General features: G+C 43.2%; 2 protein-coding genes across 3 annotated transcripts in view; both read left to right on the forward strand.

Moving 5' to 3' along the window:
- Nucleotides 1–10,474: 10,474 nt before the first annotated feature.
- The window catches only part of LOC308403394 (NACHT, LRR and PYD domains-containing protein 12-like), a 1,254,170-nt gene continuing 1,245,873 nt past the window's right edge, over nt 10,475–18,771 (forward strand). Inside the window, exon 1 of the mRNA XM_080892754.1 lies at nt 10,475–10,510. The gene's annotated coding sequence lies outside the window, so the exon portion shown is untranslated. The remainder of the gene's footprint in view (nt 10,511–18,771) is intronic.
- LOC308403425 (NACHT, LRR and PYD domains-containing protein 12-like) overlaps nt 16,799–18,771 on the forward strand; it is a 646,283-nt gene continuing 644,310 nt past the window's right edge. For both annotated transcript variants that reach the window (XM_080892827.1, XM_080892828.1), the window contains exon 1: nt 16,799–18,486. In XM_080892827.1, coding sequence (XP_080748953.1) covers nt 16,820–18,486 — 1,667 coding nt within the window. In that variant the 5' untranslated portion in view covers nt 16,799–16,819. The remainder of the gene's footprint in view (nt 18,487–18,771) is intronic.

An 18,771-nucleotide genomic window follows, 5' to 3' on the forward strand; every position in this document is an offset into this window, starting at 1 on the left:
AGGACTGGAAAATGTGTAGAAATTTCCCAGTCAGTTCCTCACAGCACACTTCAATCATTTCCCTCCCACAGCATCAGCTTTTTCTCTCTTTGATCAAACTAAGAGATTTCCACACAAACACCTCATCAGTGGGACTCTCAGAGCTACCAGCCCTTTGCTACAATCACAAAGCTCTTCATTGAAATCAATGATATCAAAGCTGGAATCAAATGAGTCCAAGTCTTCTGCTGATTCAGCATCACATTCATCTTTGCTCCTTGTTCTGCATCCCCACCATGGACTTCATTCCTTTCCAAGCCAGCCTTGAGTGTCCTTTATTCAGCTCATCCTCTGCTTTACTTTTACACCTGATTTTAGCTGCTTTATCTCTCTTTCAACAAGTTTCTGTGCCTCCATCTTTTTCTTCTCTCCCTCATAAGAAGACAGCTTCTTCTGCCTGAGAACATGTTGGAGTGATTTACTAATCCAGGGCTGCTTATTGGGGAAAATACTTCCTGTTTTCAAAGTAATCCGAATTTTTCCCAGAAAGAAATGTAAGTAGAAATCGATGATCTAAGTGAGAACATGAGCCTTTAAAAAGTCCCAGTGGGTACAGTCAAAGCCGTCCCTCATTCCCAGTATAGTCTTTGGTCCTGACTGGAACAACTGTGTGCCCAGTTTGAGCTCTCTTCAGTCCTGTGACCTGACAGACCCAGAGGGGCCATCACATCACATTTAGAAGCTCCCCTAATGGAGCCACAACATATGTCCAATACTTAGTCTGTCTTGTTGGACCAACTGGAAGAAATGATTCAAGGACTTAGTCACAGAACAGAGATTCAAATCTCCAAAATCCAACTGGCTGCATCAGGACATATAGTCTGAAACTCAGCACAGTTTCCTGTTTGAAGCTGCTTCCTGTTGGCTTCAGCTGTTTGGAGTTTCCATTTTCTAAACTTCTACATTCTGAACCTTCTTCAGCTCTGAACAGATGATGAAACACTGAATGATTTCAAGCTCACACTTTGTCTAATAAACTTACATCTTTCTTTCTTTATACAGATTGAGTGTCTGTGGTTTGTCAAAGATCAGCTGTGATTATCTGGCAGCAGCGCTGAAGTCCAAACCCTCCCATCTGAGAGAGCTGGACCTGATCCTGAACAACCTGAAGGATCCAGATGTGAAGCAGCTGTCTGATCTTCAGCAGAGTCCAAACTACAGACTGGAGACTCTGTGGTCAGTAGAGTGATGGAGTGAGTGGGTGGTCACCGTCTCTGGTTCAACTTTTATCTGAGCTGCATTTTAATGATGTCTTTCAGATGGATGATTTTCATTGGGACTGGCTTTCTTCTGTGTCTGATGATTTTAAGGCACGCTGCTTGTTTTAAAACTGACTCAAATTATTTAAAGCCTCACACGCCTTGATCCTAAACACCCAGATAAATCTGCTCTTATTGACCTTTTTTAACTAATATGCTGCGTAAGTTTTCCACATCTGCAGTTTTTGCCAACGACCTGAGTGATCACTGCGTAGTTGGTGCTGTGAGAAACACTAAAATCTCACGCTCCGAGCCCGCATCAGTTTGAACTGGGGTCGTATTAAACAGGCTGACAATGTCAGTTTGGGAACATTTACAGGAGAGTTGTGTCTACTTTGTGGACAGACACGCCCCTTTTTGCCAGGTCAGGGTGAAAGGTCGGGACAGGCCTGGTTTGGTTCAGTACCGGCCGATCTCCTACATGAGAGAAACCAGGCCTGGGCAGGAAGTCTGGCTCTGATGCTAATTGGCTACGTTTTCATTAGCTGTGTAATCGGATTACTGCCTCCATCATCTAGATCCAATATAACTATTTTTTTACTGTAACGACTGACAGTCCAAACGACCGTAGGAGGTTTTGGCAAACTATAAAGTGTCTCTGCCAGCTGTGACTCCTCAGAGCTTCCTCCTCACTTAAATATCGACTCCACTCCTGTGTCAGACAAAACTGAAATGTTGCTTTAACAAACACTTTGTTGCTTCTTGTTCTTTGTTCAGCACAGTATCTGATGGTAAACCTCTTGCACACAACTCTGCTCGTAGTTCCTGCTTACTGATACCTTTTCCTTCACACCTGTCACAGTAGAAGAGGTTTGTAAGGCTTTGAATAGCCCCAACACCAGAAACTCGTCCTCACAATCGTTCTCCTTCCTTCTTGCACTTGGCTGCAAATATCATAGCTGAGCCAGTGTCTTATATTTTTAATCTTTCTCTACAACAGAAGGCTTTACCACAGATGTGGAAGTGTGCCTCTGCACTCCCCCACTGAAAGCTGGTAATTCTTCAACAGTTAGTAATTACAGGCCAATTTCCAAACTCTGTGTCTTATCTACAGTGTTGGGAAGGTTACTTTTAAAATGTATTCCGTTACAGAATACAGAATACATGCCCCAAAATGTATTCTGTAACGTATTCCGTTACGTTACTCAATGAGAGTAACGTATTCTGAATACTTTGGATTACTTAATATATTATCATGCTTTTTACAACAACGTGAATGTACTATTGCTGTGTGATTTATTACTATTACTGAAGGTCCGCGACTCCGAACTGTAGTAAAGGGACCTCTGACTAATACAGCGGGATCCCTGTCGGCTCATAGCCGAAAAATAGCTTTACTTTGTTGTGTGGGTCAACTTTTCTTGAGAGACGGAGAGAGGCGTTGAAAGACTGCTCCAACGGAACTTATTGTTTCGGAGGAAAACACGAACACGGTGTACAGTCGAGTCTTAATAGCTTACCTACAACTGGGCTCGTCAGGGACTCTTCTTGGCTGCAGTGGTTATTATTATATTTACATGCTTCCAGCTCCCGTTTTTCCTCGACGATAACTCGTACCTTTCCACTCCCCTTTTTCTCCCTCCTCGCGCTCACAGACCCATAACGTGTATGGCAGTCCATTCTCCCTGCAACACGGACTACACTGCCCATGATGCTACATTCTTTAGTAGCATCGGTACCGCCGTTACGGTAACACGTAACGGCGGTACATGTATTCCGTTACTCCCCAACACTGCTTATCTAAGGTTCTTCAAAGGCTGGTAAATAATCAACTTCAAAGTTATCTGGATGAAAATAGGATTTTATCTCCCTTCCAGTCTGGTTTTAGGAAACTGCACAGTACTGGAACTGCTTTGATAAAAGTTCTCAAAGACATCTATGAAGCGCTGGATGCAAAGAACTACTGTGCAGCTCTTTTTATTGATCTATCAAAGTCTTTGACACTGTCGACCACAACAAAAACTCTTCTGGCACAACTTCACCTACTTCCAAGCTGCGTGGAGAGGATGAGGATCTAACAGCACAGGAACTCCAGCAACACTCAGCAGCAGCTGCTCCCAGTCCCTTGGTTTATGAGCTGAGCTGCTGACCACAGCATTTTATGTCAGAGATTACTGGAAATAGGCCTTTCAGACCGAGCAGCTGGCTGCTTCTCTAATGTTCTTTTGGACATCAGCAGTGCGTTCAGCTCAATGGTCTCTCTTGCAGCTTTTTAAATGTCACTAAACGAGTGCACAGGGTTCTGTCCTGGGCTACTTATGTCAACGGTGTGGCACAAAATCTAGATGCATCTGTTCATTTTATACCATCAACATAGTTTTCAAACCATTACAGCAGCTGTTGATAGTATTCAGTCTCAGCTGGCTCAGACTGGCTTTAAATGTAGAAAAAACCAAAGTCATGTTGTTCACAAACAGAAAGAGGGTCCGCCTTTATTTCCTTCTCCTGTATCTGCTCAAAGTATTTCTATTGAAACTGTGGCCTCGTACACAGACCTCGGTATTGTGGTTGATGACAGTCATTCCTATAAGCCACACATTGAACATCTAATAAAGACACTGAGGCTGAAGTTGGGCTTCTCTTCCAGGAACAGATCATGTTTCACAGGAAAAAGCTTGTTGCTGCCACCTTTTTTTTACCTGCCCTGGATTACAATGACATGATTTATATGAATGACTCTGCTCGCTCTCTTCATCTGTTGGATTTTGTCCATCATGGGGCATTAAGATTTATAACTGTCTGTAAACCTTTAACACACCACTGTACTCTGTGTTCTCTGGTTAACTGGTCCTCATTGGTCTTACACAGGATGGTCCATTAGTATCATTTTATCTATCAATCTGTTTCTGGGTTACTGCCTCCTATTTATCAGAGTACATGTTAGGCAAACAGTTTAGTCACAGCCTGCAGTCTCAGGACATCATTACATCCACTGTTCCATCAGTTCATGCAGAGCTTGGGAAGAAGGCGTTCTCCTTTTCTGCTCCGTCTTCATGACCCAAGTGGATGAATTGAAGAGTCTGAAGGCAGCAGAAGGAACGATCTCCTGTAACGTTCCCTCAGACAGCAGGGTTGTGATCCTGGATTAAAGAATCCAGGATCTCAACCAGTTTGTTATGTTCTCTCTTATAACTTAACTGTTAAAGTAACAACACCTGTTTGGTTGTTAGTAACTTACTTTATTAACCTTGTTGTGGAAAGGCAGAGGCATATCAATGTGCACATATACCACATTTGGTGTTCTCTACTTTACACAGAAAGTAGTACCACAAAAATATAATCAGATTTTACATAACAGCTCCTCCCATCCAGCTTTGATGAACACAATAAGTATCAAACAACCGAGATATTTTCAAGTAAATGCCGTAACCCAATAATTGTACTTAAACTGAAATATGACACCTACTCAGTGATTTACAACATAGAGGTAGGTTGAACTGGAAACCTATAAGTTAAGTAAGTAAACTTACGTTTGAAAAAGTGGTTAATCAGTTAAGTCATGATCAGTGTTGGGGAGTAACGGAATACATGTACCGCCGTTACATATTTAGAATACAAAATATGAGTAACTGTATTCCGTTACAGTTACCGTTTAAAAAGGTGGTATTCAGAATACAGTTACTTTGTTGAAATAAATGGATTACACTGCGGTACTTTCCTGTTTCATTTTGTCGCGGGTCAGGACTGTTTGGGTTTTGTTTGACAGCTACGTTCTGTTGTTCCAGGCGGCAGCGTTACGGTTGCCATGGTTACAGGGCGACGCTCTCTCTCTCTCTGCGACTGTGTGTTTCCTGGGTGAGAGAGCGCCTTTTCGTTGTTGTTGTGCTAAGCTAACAGGCAGAATGCTACAAGCACAGCTCTAAAGAATGTAGCATCATGGGCAGTGTAGTCCGTGCTGCAGGGAGAATGGACTGTTATGGGTCTGTGAGCAGGAGGGAGAAAAAGGGGAGTGGAAAGGTACGAGTACATGTAAATATAATAATAACCACTTCAGCCAAGAAGAGTGCCTGACGAGCCCAGTTGTAAGTAAGCTATTAAGACTCGACTGTACACCGTGTTCGTGTTTTCCTCCGAAACAATAAGTTCCGTTGGAGCAGCCTTTCAACGCTTCTCTCTGTCTCTCGCAAGAAAAGTTGACCCACACAACAAAGTAAAGCTATTTTTCGGCTACGAGCCGACAGGGACCCCGCCGTATTAGTCAGAGGTCCCTTTACTACAGTTCGGAGTCGTGGACCTTCAGTAATAGTAATAAATCACACAGCAATAGTACATTCACGTTGTTGTAAAAAGCACGATAATATATTAAGTAATCCAAAGTATTCAGAATACGTTACTCTCATTGAGTAACGTAACGGAATACGTTACAGAATACATTTTGGGGCATGTATTCTGTATTCTGTAATGGAATACATTTTAAAAGTAACCTTCCCAACACTGGTCATGATGAGGTGAAAGGAGTGTGTTGGGTGTGTAATCAGGCAGCGGAGGCGACGTCTGGGTTCAACACTTTATTTTAGGCTTTACAGCGGAGCTCCATCTTGTTCTCGCTCTCTACTTTCTTCTTCTCCTCTTTCTCTTACCCAGCCTCATTAGCGACACCCCTGGTCTGACAGGGTAACAGCATGTACTAATTTTCTTCCCTTATTATAGAACCTTGTAAACACAACATCTCCCCCTTTTCTCAAATAATACTCTTTCCCTTGTAGCACAACATGAACCATTCGACAGCCTTTTACTTTTGAGGCAATTAGTAACTTCAGAACAGTATTATATATATATCCTGATAAAAGAACTGTAATGGCAAAGTAAACGTGCCCCGGATCAACCCTGAATCAACAGTAACAACCATGTGCCCTCTTCTCAGCTTATCAGAAGTCACAGCTGGAATTAAAGATAACTAATGAAACTCAAATGCACTTTCCCTTCACAGTCATTTCTCACATCTGCATATTTCTCCTTTCTTTTTACCTCTGAACTATTTCATAACAAAGTCTTTTGTCCATCTTGGTGGTTGTCTGTCCCTCTGCAGTGTGGGACGTGTAGCAGTCTGTGCTGAGCTGATGTTTTCTGTCTCTGTATCAGCTCTTTGTGTGTGTTTTGAGTTCTCTGGGACAAGTGAGAGACGTGCTGCATTCCATCTTCTCCCATCGCTGAGGATGAAAGAACTCTCACCCGTCTGCTGCTGTACCTCCAGCGGCTTGGTGTATTGTGGCTCTCCTTTTCCCACATGGAATGGCTTTCGTACTCTCACTGACGCACCCACAGTCACTTTAGTAGGTTTAGCACCTCTCTTTCTGTCTGTATAAAGTGCACTTCTTTTCTGTGTCAATGTCACTTTGGATCTGATGTGGTCATATTGTCCAGCATCCTTTGGTGGTGGCAGAATGTTGAGTTTAGTCCGCATGGCTCTTCCTCTGAGGAGCTGGAAAGGGGACTCACCGGTTGTAGCGTGGGGAGTCGCTCGATAACTTTGAAGCAGTTCTGTAACCACAGTTTTCCATGGTCGCTGAGTAGCTTGTGCTGTCTGTATGGAGTCCTTCAGTACTCTATTAAAGTGCTCCACACATCCATTTGCTTGAGGATGATAAACGCTTGTCCTGATGTGTTTTATGCCCCTTTCAGCGAGAAACTCAGCAAAGGCAGCTGAGGTGAACTGCGGACCATTATCAGTTGTAATTTCATAAGGGTTTCCTTCACGGGCGAAAATGGAAGTCAGAAATGCAATCACTGTCGCAGTTGAGGCGTTTGGTGTGAATGCGACTTCAGGCCACTTACTGAAATAGTCAACTAGTGTGATGGCAAACCTGCAGTCATAGGTTCCTTGTTCCAACGGACCAACAATGTCGACAGCAACATGTTGAAACGGACCCTCTGGGAATTTGATGGGTTGTAACGGTGCAGGTGAAACAGCTGCAGTCTTGTCACACAATTGGCAGGTTGTGCATGTGGACAATATTTCGTGGACCAGTTCATCCATGTTTGGCCACCAATATAGATCTCTCAGGCGTTGGTTGGTTCGGACCATGCCTTGATGTCCTTCATGGGCTAGGTGCACTACTTTTCCTCGCAGAGATTTGGGAACAATCAGCCGTGTTCCTCTAAATATCAGCGGTGACTCTGCTGCCAGTTCATGTCGGACCAGGAAGTAGGGTTTGACATCATCTGGTAAGGATTTGCTTAATTTCGGCCAGCCCGAAAGAACGATCTGTCTTAGTTTTGTTAATTCAGGACAGTCTTCACATTCTGCTCTGAAGTCAGCCAGTGGAAGCGCTGTTAGCTGAGGAGAAATTTCAGCAATCTCTGTGATTAAGTCCTGTTCAGAGTCTTCACTTGTGTTTGTGGTATGCAGGGGAACACGGGACATACAGTCAGCTATAACATTTTGGCTTCCTGGACGGTACTCTAAGTCATACTGGAAACACATCAGTCTGGCTGACCAACGTGCTATCCTCATGCCAGCTCTGTTCATCCCCTTAGTACTTAACAGGGTGGTGAGGGCCTGGTGATCAGTTCTCAGAGTAGGGTGCAAAATGTTCTTTGTAGATGGCTTCTGGGAGGATAGATACTGAAGCTCCTGTATCCACAATTAACTCCAGAACCTGAGAGTTTCCCTGTGGTGTTTCAATGTTCATTTTGCATGTAATCTTATCACATGCTGCAGTCATCAGTTTGTGATCATCGACACATAAAACTGTGAACTCAGGAACAACTACTTCCCTGACCACTGCTACAGCTGATTTACAAACTCTGGCGAAGTGCCCTTTTTTGTTGCATTTATCACATTTTACTGTTGCTGCTGGACAGTTTTTATCATTAGCCAGGTGTTTCTCGGATCCACATCTGAAACAATGACGCTGTTGCTCTTTATCACTTGCCTTTTTGTGCCATTCTTTAGATGTAGGTCCCCGAGCTTGAGCCGGTCGCGCTCCTCTTTTTCCCCGAAGACGTGCGTCCTTCACCCCCACAGCTTGTACTGCAGCAGTCTGGGCCGTGGGTGCAGCAGAGAGGAGTGTAGCATTCTTGACCGCAGCCTCCACCTGACATGCAATAGTAACTGCCTTGTCCAATGTAAGGTCCTCCTCCAGCAGCAATTTTTCTTTAACAACACTGAGATTAGCATTAGCAACAAGTTGATCCCGAATCATTTCACCCTCCATTATTCCAAAACCACATGGCACAGCTAACGCTCTGAGGGCGGCAACATACTGAGTCACCGTTTCATCAGCCCGCTGAATTCGCTGTCTGAATGTGTGCCTGCATGCCACTACATTCACTTTAGGGACAAAGTGGTTTTCAAGCGCAGTCATGGCTTCAGCAAACGTCGTACCTTGATTTGGCAGTGTGTAGAACAGTCGTTGTCCCTCTGGTCCCAAGCAATGTAATAAGACGGCTCGTCGTCTCGCCTCCGGCCATGCATCTCCCGTAGCATTTATCACTAGCATGTAGTTCTCAAAGAATTTGCGCCACGTCATAAACGGTATTGGCGGCTCACCCGCATGTTGCAAAAAGGGCGGTGGGCTCGGCACTGAAGCGCTCATCTTCGTCGCCAATTTGTTGGGTGTGTAATCAGGCAGCGGAGGCGACGTCTGGGTTCAACACTTTATTTTAGGCTTTACAGCGGAGCTCCATCTTGTTCTCGCTCTCTACTTTCTTCTTCTCCTCTTTCTCTTACCCAGCCTCATTAGCGACACCCCTGGTCTGACAGGGTAACAGCATGTACTAATTTTCTTCCCTTATTATAGAACCTTGTAAACACAACAGAGTGGTTTTTCATTTTTGAGAAATACTGATGTCATCAAGAGGATCTAGAAGAGAAGTAAGAGTAAAAGCCAGGAGATGGCAGTAGTGCAACATCTTTGGATGCAAGCTGCTGTTAAAAATGACAGAAGAAGAAGTTTGCTTGATCATTCCTCAGCTCATCTGTGTGAAGCTGAGTGTAAAGAGGCTCCTGCTGTTAGAGAAACACTCTGACTGTTTAACAGAGTCAGACATGTTCAGACTGAATTTCAGTCAGAAACTCAGCATCACACTGATGAAGCTGCAGATTAATTGTGGTTAATTTCTGATTAATTTCTTTGCTGCCAGCTGAAATTTAAATGTAATTTAAAAGATGGATTCAAGGGTATTGGGTTTTTTGAACCCAAAGATATCACATGAACGTATATGAATTGATGTTGATGTTGATTGTGATTGGTTTTATTTCTTCAGTGGTTGTAGTGTTTTAATATTTAGTCATTTTTCCATTATTGTAATTGTGTATAAAGTTTAATTTGAATGAAATTTACATTCAAATGCTTTCAGTGTTGCTGTGTTGAGTGTTTGTTAACATTTGTATGGAAGACACATAAAGACATGTGACTAAAGAAATCTGTGCTAGAGGGACTTTTTAAATAAATAGTAGAAAACAAAACAGATGTTGAATTCTTTAGATAATTTTCTAGAAATCTATTTCTTTCTAAACAGAATTCAGAATATTGATGTTTGAGATGGAAGGTGTTTCTACAGGATCCTGATGGACACTCAAAGCTTTTATAAAATGTTCTCATTAGTTGTTTACAGCAGAATATCAATGTATGTGAACCAAAACAAAAAATAAAGAAAGAAACAAAAGGAGGGTGTGGTGTTCAGGAAGTACAGACTGTAGCTCAGCAGGTAGAATTACTAACTGGAAGGTTGGAGGTTTGATCCCTGGCTGCTCCAGTCTGCACGCCACGGTATCCTTGGGCAAGATGTGGAACCCCGACTTCCTCTCCGATGCATCCATCATAGTGTCATTGTTAGAAAAAGAAGTGCTTGTGTGAATGAAGCACGCTGTATAAAATGCTGTGACTGCTCATACAGAAAAGCAGCTCATAAGAACTGGTTCATTTTCCAGATAATTCCACTATTAAGACAACAGACATTGGGAGGCTTTCTCTGAGAGTAACACTGAAAGTCTTGCTGCTCCTCCACAAAATGAACTTCAGATTAAAGACACAGCTCAGCTAAACACAACTCAAACTAATCTACACTATTTTTCTTTATTACGCAGCGTTTTTATAACTATTTCCAGATGTTTCTAAAGATGAAAGCAGAATTAAACTCCAGCCTGATGCGTTTCTGAGGTTCCTGACTCTGACCGTCCCTCAAACGCCTCTCTGGGCGTTTCCTTCCGTCGCTTTTACTTTCACTTTCGTGAATGTTGTGGCGCAGTTGATCGTCTCGAAGTTAAGGTAACGTTAGCAGTCTGTACTGTTTTCCTGGCTGACATCAGCTGTGTGCAGCTTAGTTTCAGCATAAATCTGCTTCGTTTTATGTGAGATCAGAGTCTGGGAACGAGACAGAAACAGTTGATGATCAGCAGCTGAACTCGATGTTACTGTGGATCCACTGACTGATGTCTGTAGGCAGCTTCTCCTGCCTCCATCAGTCTGTGGCTGTATGGGCTCAAATTGTGGTCATAAATATTTTGTACTTATAAATCAGGATTTGTAGGTGTAAAAAAGATTTGTGTGTGGACTTAGCCAAGCAATACGTGTGAAACTCTGCACTCAAGTTTCAAGTACGACCCTATTTTTCTGCCTTTCATCTGATTAGCCAATGTCATGTCAATCACAAATTTAACAATCCAATCAGAGAACAGGTGGGTTTGGCTATTTGAGTGGTGCTTTATGAAGCTTCAGATCCTTGAAGGGAATAAATGCCCCTTTTCATTCCTTCATCACTAGGAAGTGTTACGAGTTCAAAATTGGGGATCGAGACAAGAGGAAAAACGATGATTTTAATGATCACACGCGTGGGAGATGGACACTGTATGCAGACAGCATCAGATCTCAAAATGGTGGAGCATTGCTCAAACTCTTATAGCCTCTGGTGCCTCCACCTTATCATAAAAGCCTAAACATTCACATGCTTTCTCTCACACGGCGCCTAAGCTACGACCTTGGCTCCCCGTTTATCTGCTCCTGCTGAGATGGGGCAGAAAACTCCAGCATGTTCTGTTCTCTTCTAATCAGACAAATAAGGCGATGACTTTCTGCAAACAGTATTTCTTATAACTCAGCAGTATAATGCATCATAAAACAATATCTTTCATTCACAACAAGCCAGCAGTCTAATGTAATGCAAATCAGTTTAACAAATGCAATAGTTATCAGCTTCTTCTAATTCAGGAGAAGAATGCAAACTAAAACTACATAATAATTCACAATCTTTAATTAGGGGTCTAACATGGCATAAAATAATATTATAATTTAACAGAAGGAAAACAGTCTGTGGTGGTCCGAGTTTTGTGATTTTTTGTGTCACAGGTTTACGTGCTTAGTTAGCAGTTAGCATTAGCAGCACATGCTGCGTCTGATGTGAAAGGACCTTTATGCTGCGAAATGTGACTCACAGCAATGGTCCCGGGTCAGCCCTGACTTTGTGTTAAACTAATCCTAAAGTAATAATGGTAATTCTAACCACTGACATACCACAACTTTATCCTTTCAACAGCTACTGAAAGTTAGGGATTGACATGGCATTGACCAATCAAATGAAAGGAAGAAAATAGGGTCAAAATTTGTACTTGTAACTTGAAACTTGAGTGCAGAGTTTCACACGTATTTTTTGGCTAAGTCCACACACAAACCTTATTTTACACACACACAAATTCTTTTTACACATACAAAACTGATTTACAAGTACAAAATATTTATGACCACAATTTGAGCCCATAGGTGGATGTTGATTAACTGCTGACAGTGAGACAGGGCTGTCCTAAGAGTTGCTTTTCGGAAGTCGCTGCCAACACTTCATCTATAAAATGCATTTCTCTGCTCGTTCGCTATAGTCTGCTGTCGTATTTGTGTGCAGGTTATTTTCAGTTTAACTGGTGATGTTCATTCGTGTATTGTAGGTGAATGCGTTGATGATTGATCATAAATTAGTAAACTGGCCGTTTTTGTTCAATAATTCCTGTTTCATGTTCAAACCGTCAGACAGAAACTCTGCGTTTGTTTTTATGTTCTTCAGCCTGTTGTTCTTGAGGTAATCTGTGATGCGTTCAATGACCCTCCACATGCTCTGAGGCTCATTTGAAGAGAAACAGAACTTCATCTTTAGAGCATAAGTGGGTTTTTGCCCTCTTTATGCCCGCGGTCAGGCTCTGTTTATTGTAGTATAACACTCATAGGACACAGTGACCCGCTGCACACACACTGCACACACACTGCACACAATGACAGCTGCAGAGTTTGTGTCTGATGTATTAAGTATGAAACACTGTTGGGTTAAAATCTGGTCAGAATGAATCCAGGTGCAGGTGTGTCAGTTTAGGACCACTGGACTAACATCCAAGTGCTCACAATATAAAGTGTATTCTGTAGTAACATCCTGGTGTTGCAGCAACAGTCCCACATGGAAACGTCAACACTCAAACTCAAAGTCTCTTTTTGTCAACAATAAAATGACAGCAGACCAATTTGAACAAAGTTGGTAAAAAGCTTCAGAAATGAGTAAAATATTAAAAAGTGTCTTGATGCTCAATCATCCAGTAAATCCCCAAAGAGTTGATTCTGTTCATCTGGACGTTTTCAGCAGCATGGATCAGTGTGAGGACAGAGAGGAGGGAGTCCCTCCCTCTAAAAGCACTCTGTGTGGGGAACATGAGAGCCAGACCAAAGCTCAGAGGTGAGATGACCATCTCTAACTGTCCATGACTCTTCTCCATGTCACAGCTCAGCACTCACATCACTGCTCCATCATTATTCACACTCATACCTCTGTGTGTGTTGTTTTAAAGCCCAGAGCTGTGGGGCGTACCAGGCTCAGCTGGACATAACCCTGAAACTAATCCAGAGCCTGGACCTGAACCCAGCTGTGTTTCCTTAAAGAGCAACAGGTCAAAGGATATTGGTGTAAACTTTAACAAAAGTCTGTTATGTGACAAAGAGTAAGTACATTATTTTTATGAGTTTGTTCATCATGTCTTTAATTTAATATTTCCAGTTTTTCCTTCCTGTCTCATGAAGCTGTTACATTTATTGTTTTTCTTTTAGGATCAATAAGAGGCCAGAATCTCCTGGACCTGAACCCAGCTGTGTTTCCTTAAAGAGCAACGTGTCGAAGGATATTGATTTAAACTTTAAAGGATGTTCTTCTGTTGCTGAGAGGTAATGTGTGTCTAGATGTTGTTCCTGACTCTGTATTTCTAAATAAATCCTCATGTTTAATATCAGCTCAGCTCTTTTTCACACATTTCTATGTTGGTATGTGAAGCGGTGTGTGTTGGAGTGTTTCCACAAACACAGCAGTCAGAGTGGAAAGAGTGGATGTTGTAGGAGGTGTTTGTGTAGTGAAGAGGCTGAGTGTCTGTAGGACTCCAGCTGCTCCAGCAGGTGTCTCCTTTGTGCTTTGCTTCAAACACAGTGTAGGGAGGAGCTTCCACTCAGGTGTTTCAGGTGGTATAGCCTATGGTTTAGTTTGACTTCCTTCTGCAAACTCAGCTGCTCTGTTGCTGATACACGTCTCCATGAATATGATTGATCAGATGCTGCCAACACCATGTGTTTCATGTGAGCGCTCAGCTGAAACCCTGGGTTGACTTATCGAGTTAATAACAAGCTTCACGTGACTGTGAATGCTAAAGTGAATCCAGATAAAGGAACGAGACCCTGCTAATGTTGGACTCACTTCTTAGTGTAGATCCCAGGAGGAAGTTCAACATAGCCATTCTTTGTGCTAGCTCGACCAAACCTGAGACCACAGTGCAGGATAATGATCATCATCTGTCTCTGTCAAGGACATTTAAAATCCACAAATAACAAACATAATTATATTTGATCATTAAAAATCTCTTTTCAATTAAAAAAGCATGAGCACACTGGTGGATTACAGAAACATGAAAACTCGTTAACAGTAAAGTTAATTTAGGCGTAAACAAAGTGTCAAACATACTGAAGTAGAAGGACTGATGTTTGTGTTAAAATACCTTCTTAAAGCTGAAATACTGATTCAACGTTCTCCAAAGGTTGATTCTGTTCATCTGGACGTAGCGTTTTGTGGGAGAAACATTTCGTCTCTCATCCAGGTGACTTCTTCAGTCTCAGCTGACTGCAGGTTTCAATCGTATAAACAGTACATTTGCATAATGACTGAAACCAGCCCACTGAAGGAACAATGGTGTCACGATCAGGCGAATTACACACAGTAGTTCGGCGTGCCCGTGTGGCGTGCTGGCTAGACTCCAACGCGGCGAAGGCTAGCGGTGGGTTGGAAGAGACACGCAGTTATTCTAGTAACGATCAGTGCACGAAGCGTGGCTTCGGAACTGTCGTCACAGACGGAGAGCGAGCGGAGCCAGGTGGGTGGCGTCTCTCCTTTAAACCCGGCCCCGTGATCAGCTGATCACCAGCTGACAAATGGGCTGGGAGGTCATCTTAATTATGCAAATTCTCATGACCATTGATCAATGTCCATGAGTCCCATTCACAGAGAGTTGGGGAATGGCTGCAATCACAGCGCTGTAAGATTGTGACAAATGTACCCTTAGGCCCCCTCCTCGATTCAGAGATGGTCTTTCCCTTTTCACGTAAATGGCCTCCTTGACTCCGCCCTCCAACCAGCGTTCCTCCCTACACATGATGAGGATGTAATTGAAAGAGTGTCCACTGGCCTGTAGGTGTAAATAGACTGCAGAGTCCTGGCCTGACGAAGTAGCTCTTCTGTGTTGTAGCCAGAGGTTGTTTGGTTTCCCCGATGTATAAATTCTGGCAATCCTCCTGCACTTAACAGCGTACACTATGTTACTCTGTTTCTGTCGGGGGACCCGATCCTTGGGGTGGACCAATTTTTGGCGCAGCGTGTTTTGGGGTTTAAAAGCCACAGAGACCCGGTGTTTAGAAAAAATGCATCTCAACTGCTCCGATACTCCTGACACATCACTACAGGTTTTCTCTTAGTCAGCGGTTGTCCTTCTCTCCTGGATCGGCTGGAGCTTTCTTTAGGAGCCGTTCCAGCTTTGACAAAAGTCCAGCTGGGACACACTTATGCTACGTCCAGATGAACAGAATCAACTTTTGGAGATTTACTTTCCTGGATGATTGAGAATGCATCAAGACGTTCCTCTTAAAGTGTTATTCAGTGTTGTGACAGTCAGCTGCTTCAGCTGCTGCTGGGATGGGCTGTGGCAAAGAGAACAGAGAAAATCCAAATCAGAGTTTTTCTCTGAATTAAAAGCAAGGAAACAACAATATATTCTACATAGTGAAACTGATGGTTTCTGGTGTTTTGGTCTGTTTTTCTGTATTCATGTAGATAAAGTGTAAACTCAGATGAATTATACCATCAAATGTTAAAGGAAAATATCAGGATGAGTGTCTGTGAGCTGAGAAGGACGTGAAGCGAGCAGTTTATCCCAGAGCTGAAGCTGCTCTGTGTGCAGAGATGAGCTCAGATTCCTGCTGTGATTGATCAACAGTCACAGAAATGTAGACTTGTAGTTATTACTGCAGTATGGTAACAGCAGATACTGATAAACATGTATTATGAGGATGGATGATCAAGTTTCTCACTCTCTCCTTTAAATCGCAGTTTTTTTCTTCTTCACAGTTTATCTGTTAATTTATTAATGAATAACACTGAAAGAGTTTCTGTTATATTTCCCCTTGAACATCAGCTTATTAGGGCGGCATTAGGAAATAGCCCCCCTCCAAAGAATGAATAAATGAATGATGATAATAATAAAATGATTAAAAAGCAGAGCTCAGAGTGGTAGAATGGTCAAACATGGATCCACGGGTGGTTCAACTGCATTTGGTGACGTGACTAAAGCAAATCTTTCAAATAATCCCACCATCAACGGGATGTTGTCTCCTTTACTACGGTTACTTTACTTGGTCACCGTGTGAATTTCTTTGAAATGAACCAAATTCTTTTATTTGTTGGTTGTTGCATATTTAACCTCTACAGTCAGGAAAGGAGGAGATGAGGCCTCAACAATGTTGGGTTGTAGCTGTGGTTCAGGTTAGAGTGAGTGTCCATGGAATAAATGTAAGTCAGTGAACTGGAAACATGACTGTGTTCAAACTTTGTTTTCCTTTTTATAATGAGTCTAATCAAAGGTGGACAGAAGTATCTCCACTTTGACTTTTCTGTGTCACCATCAGAGCTTCTGCACAGTGTGGAGAAAGATCCAGAAGCAGAGCTGGACTGCAGACAGCCAGTCAGAGCAGCTGTGTACAAAGTAAGACTGAACATCTGTCTGCTGATGGACTCATTTCTGAAAACTGGACTTCTTGTGTTGTTCAGACATTGAAGAGTTTTCTTTCTCTTTAGTCTCATTGTTTTTCTTTCTTTCAGCAGATGTTGGTCTGCAGGAGGTTTTAGATGAACATAAGATCAGTCTGAGGAGGAGATGTGAACGTGTGACTGAAGGAAGTGATGAAACAGGAAGTAGAACCCTCCTCAACGGGATCTACACGGAGCTCTACATCACAGAGGGACAGAGTGAAGAGGTTCATACCCAACATGAGGTGAGGCAGCTGGAGACAACTTCCAAGATGGACGCCCTCCATGACGCTCCAATCAGGTGCCAGGACATCTTTAAAGCCTTACCTGACCAACAGAGACCCATCAGAGTGGTTCTGACCAACGGCGTGGCTGGTGTTGGAAAAACTTTCTCAGTGCAGAAGTTCACTCTGGACTGGGCAGAGGGCTTGGAGAACCAACATGTCAGTGTGGTGGTTCTGCTTTCATTCAGGGAGCTGAACCTGATCAGAGATGAGCAGTACAGTCTTCTGGAGCTGCTCCATGTTTTCCATCCAACATTACAGAAGGTCACAGCAGAGAAGCTGGCTGTCTCTCAGCTTTTGTTCATCTTTGACGGCCTGGATGAAAGCAGACTTTCATTGGATTTCACCAACAGGAAGCTGCTGTCTGATGTCACACAGACGTCATCAGTCAGCCAGCTGCTGACAAACCTCATCCAGGGGAATCTGCTTCCCTCGGCTCTCGTCTGGATATCTTCCCGACCTGCAGCAGCCAATCAGATCCCTCCTACATGTGTTGACAGGCTAACAGAAGTACGAGGTTTCACTGACGCCCAGAAGGAGGAGTACTTCAGGAGGAGATTCAGTGATGAAGAGCTGTCCAGCAGAATCATCTCCCACATGAAGACATCCAGGAGCCTCCACATCATGTGTAGTATCCCAGTCTTCTGCTGGATCACTGCTACAGTTCTGGAGCACATGTTGACCACAGAGCAGAGAGGAGAGCTGCCCAAGACCCTGACTGACATGTACTCACACTTCCTGCTGGTTCAGACAAAGAGGAAGAAGAACAAGTACCATGAGGGACATGAGACGAGTCCACAGGAGCTGACGGAGGCTGATAGGAAAGTTCTTCTGAAGCTGGGGAGGCTGGCGTTTGAACATCTGGAGAAACAAAACATCATGTTCTACCAAGAAGACCTGGAGCAGTGTGGTCTGGATGTGACAGAGGCCTCGGTGTACTCAGGAGTTTGTACAGAGATCTTCAAAAGAGAGTGTGTGATCTTCCAGAAACCAGTCTACAGCTTTGTTCATCTGAGCATTCAGGAGTTTCTGGCTGCTGTCTACATGTTCCACTGTCACACCAACAGGAAGACAGAGGTAGTGGAAGACTTCCTGGGAGATTTTTGTTATGATTCTGACTTTGATTTTGACTATCATGATTATACTAATTTGCTTCGGTTTCCCCACATTAAACCATCTCTGGATGAATCATCTCTGGATGATTTCCCGAGGAGAGCCATGGAGAAATCCCTCCAGAGTAAAAATGGCCACCTGGACCTGTTTGTTCGCTTCCTTCATGGCCTCTGTCTGGAGTCCAACCAGAGACTCTTAGTAGGTCTGCTGGGTCAGACAGAGATCAGTCCAGGAACCATCCAGAGAGTCATCAACAACCTGAAGGAGATGAACAGTGATGAAATCTCTCCTGACAGAAGCATCAACATCTTCCACTGTCTGATGGAGATGAACGACCTCTCAGTACATCAGGAGATCCAAGAGTTCCTGAAGTCAGAGAACAGATCAGAGAAGGAACTCTCTGAGATCCAGTGCTCAGCTCTGGCCTTCATGCTGCAGATGTCAGAGGAGGTTCTGGATGAGTTGGACCTGCTGAAGTACAACACATCAGAGCGGGGACGACAGAGACTGATTCCAGCTGTGAGGAACTGCAGAAAGGCTGGGTGAGTCCAGATGTGATCATTAGCATCATTGATCAGTGTAGGTTAGTAGTTTAATGTTGAAAATAAAATCAGATTGTAACCACAAAGTGTTTGTGTCCGTACACTGCAACCTTCCACACCATTCCTTTATTGTACAGACTCAGCAGCAGCTCCATGGATCCCAAATCCAAGAGTGGAGAACAGATTTGAAGTGTGTCACATCCATGCAGTCACAGCTGTTTCCACCATGTTTCCACTGATATTAATCCTGTTCAATGACACGTTTCATATCAGTGAATATGTTCT

This window comes from Rhamphochromis sp. 'chilingali' (assembly GCF_963969265.1).
Source record: "Rhamphochromis sp. 'chilingali' genome assembly, chromosome: 1".
Lineage (NCBI taxonomy): Eukaryota > Metazoa > Chordata > Actinopteri > Cichliformes > Cichlidae > Rhamphochromis > Rhamphochromis sp. 'chilingali'.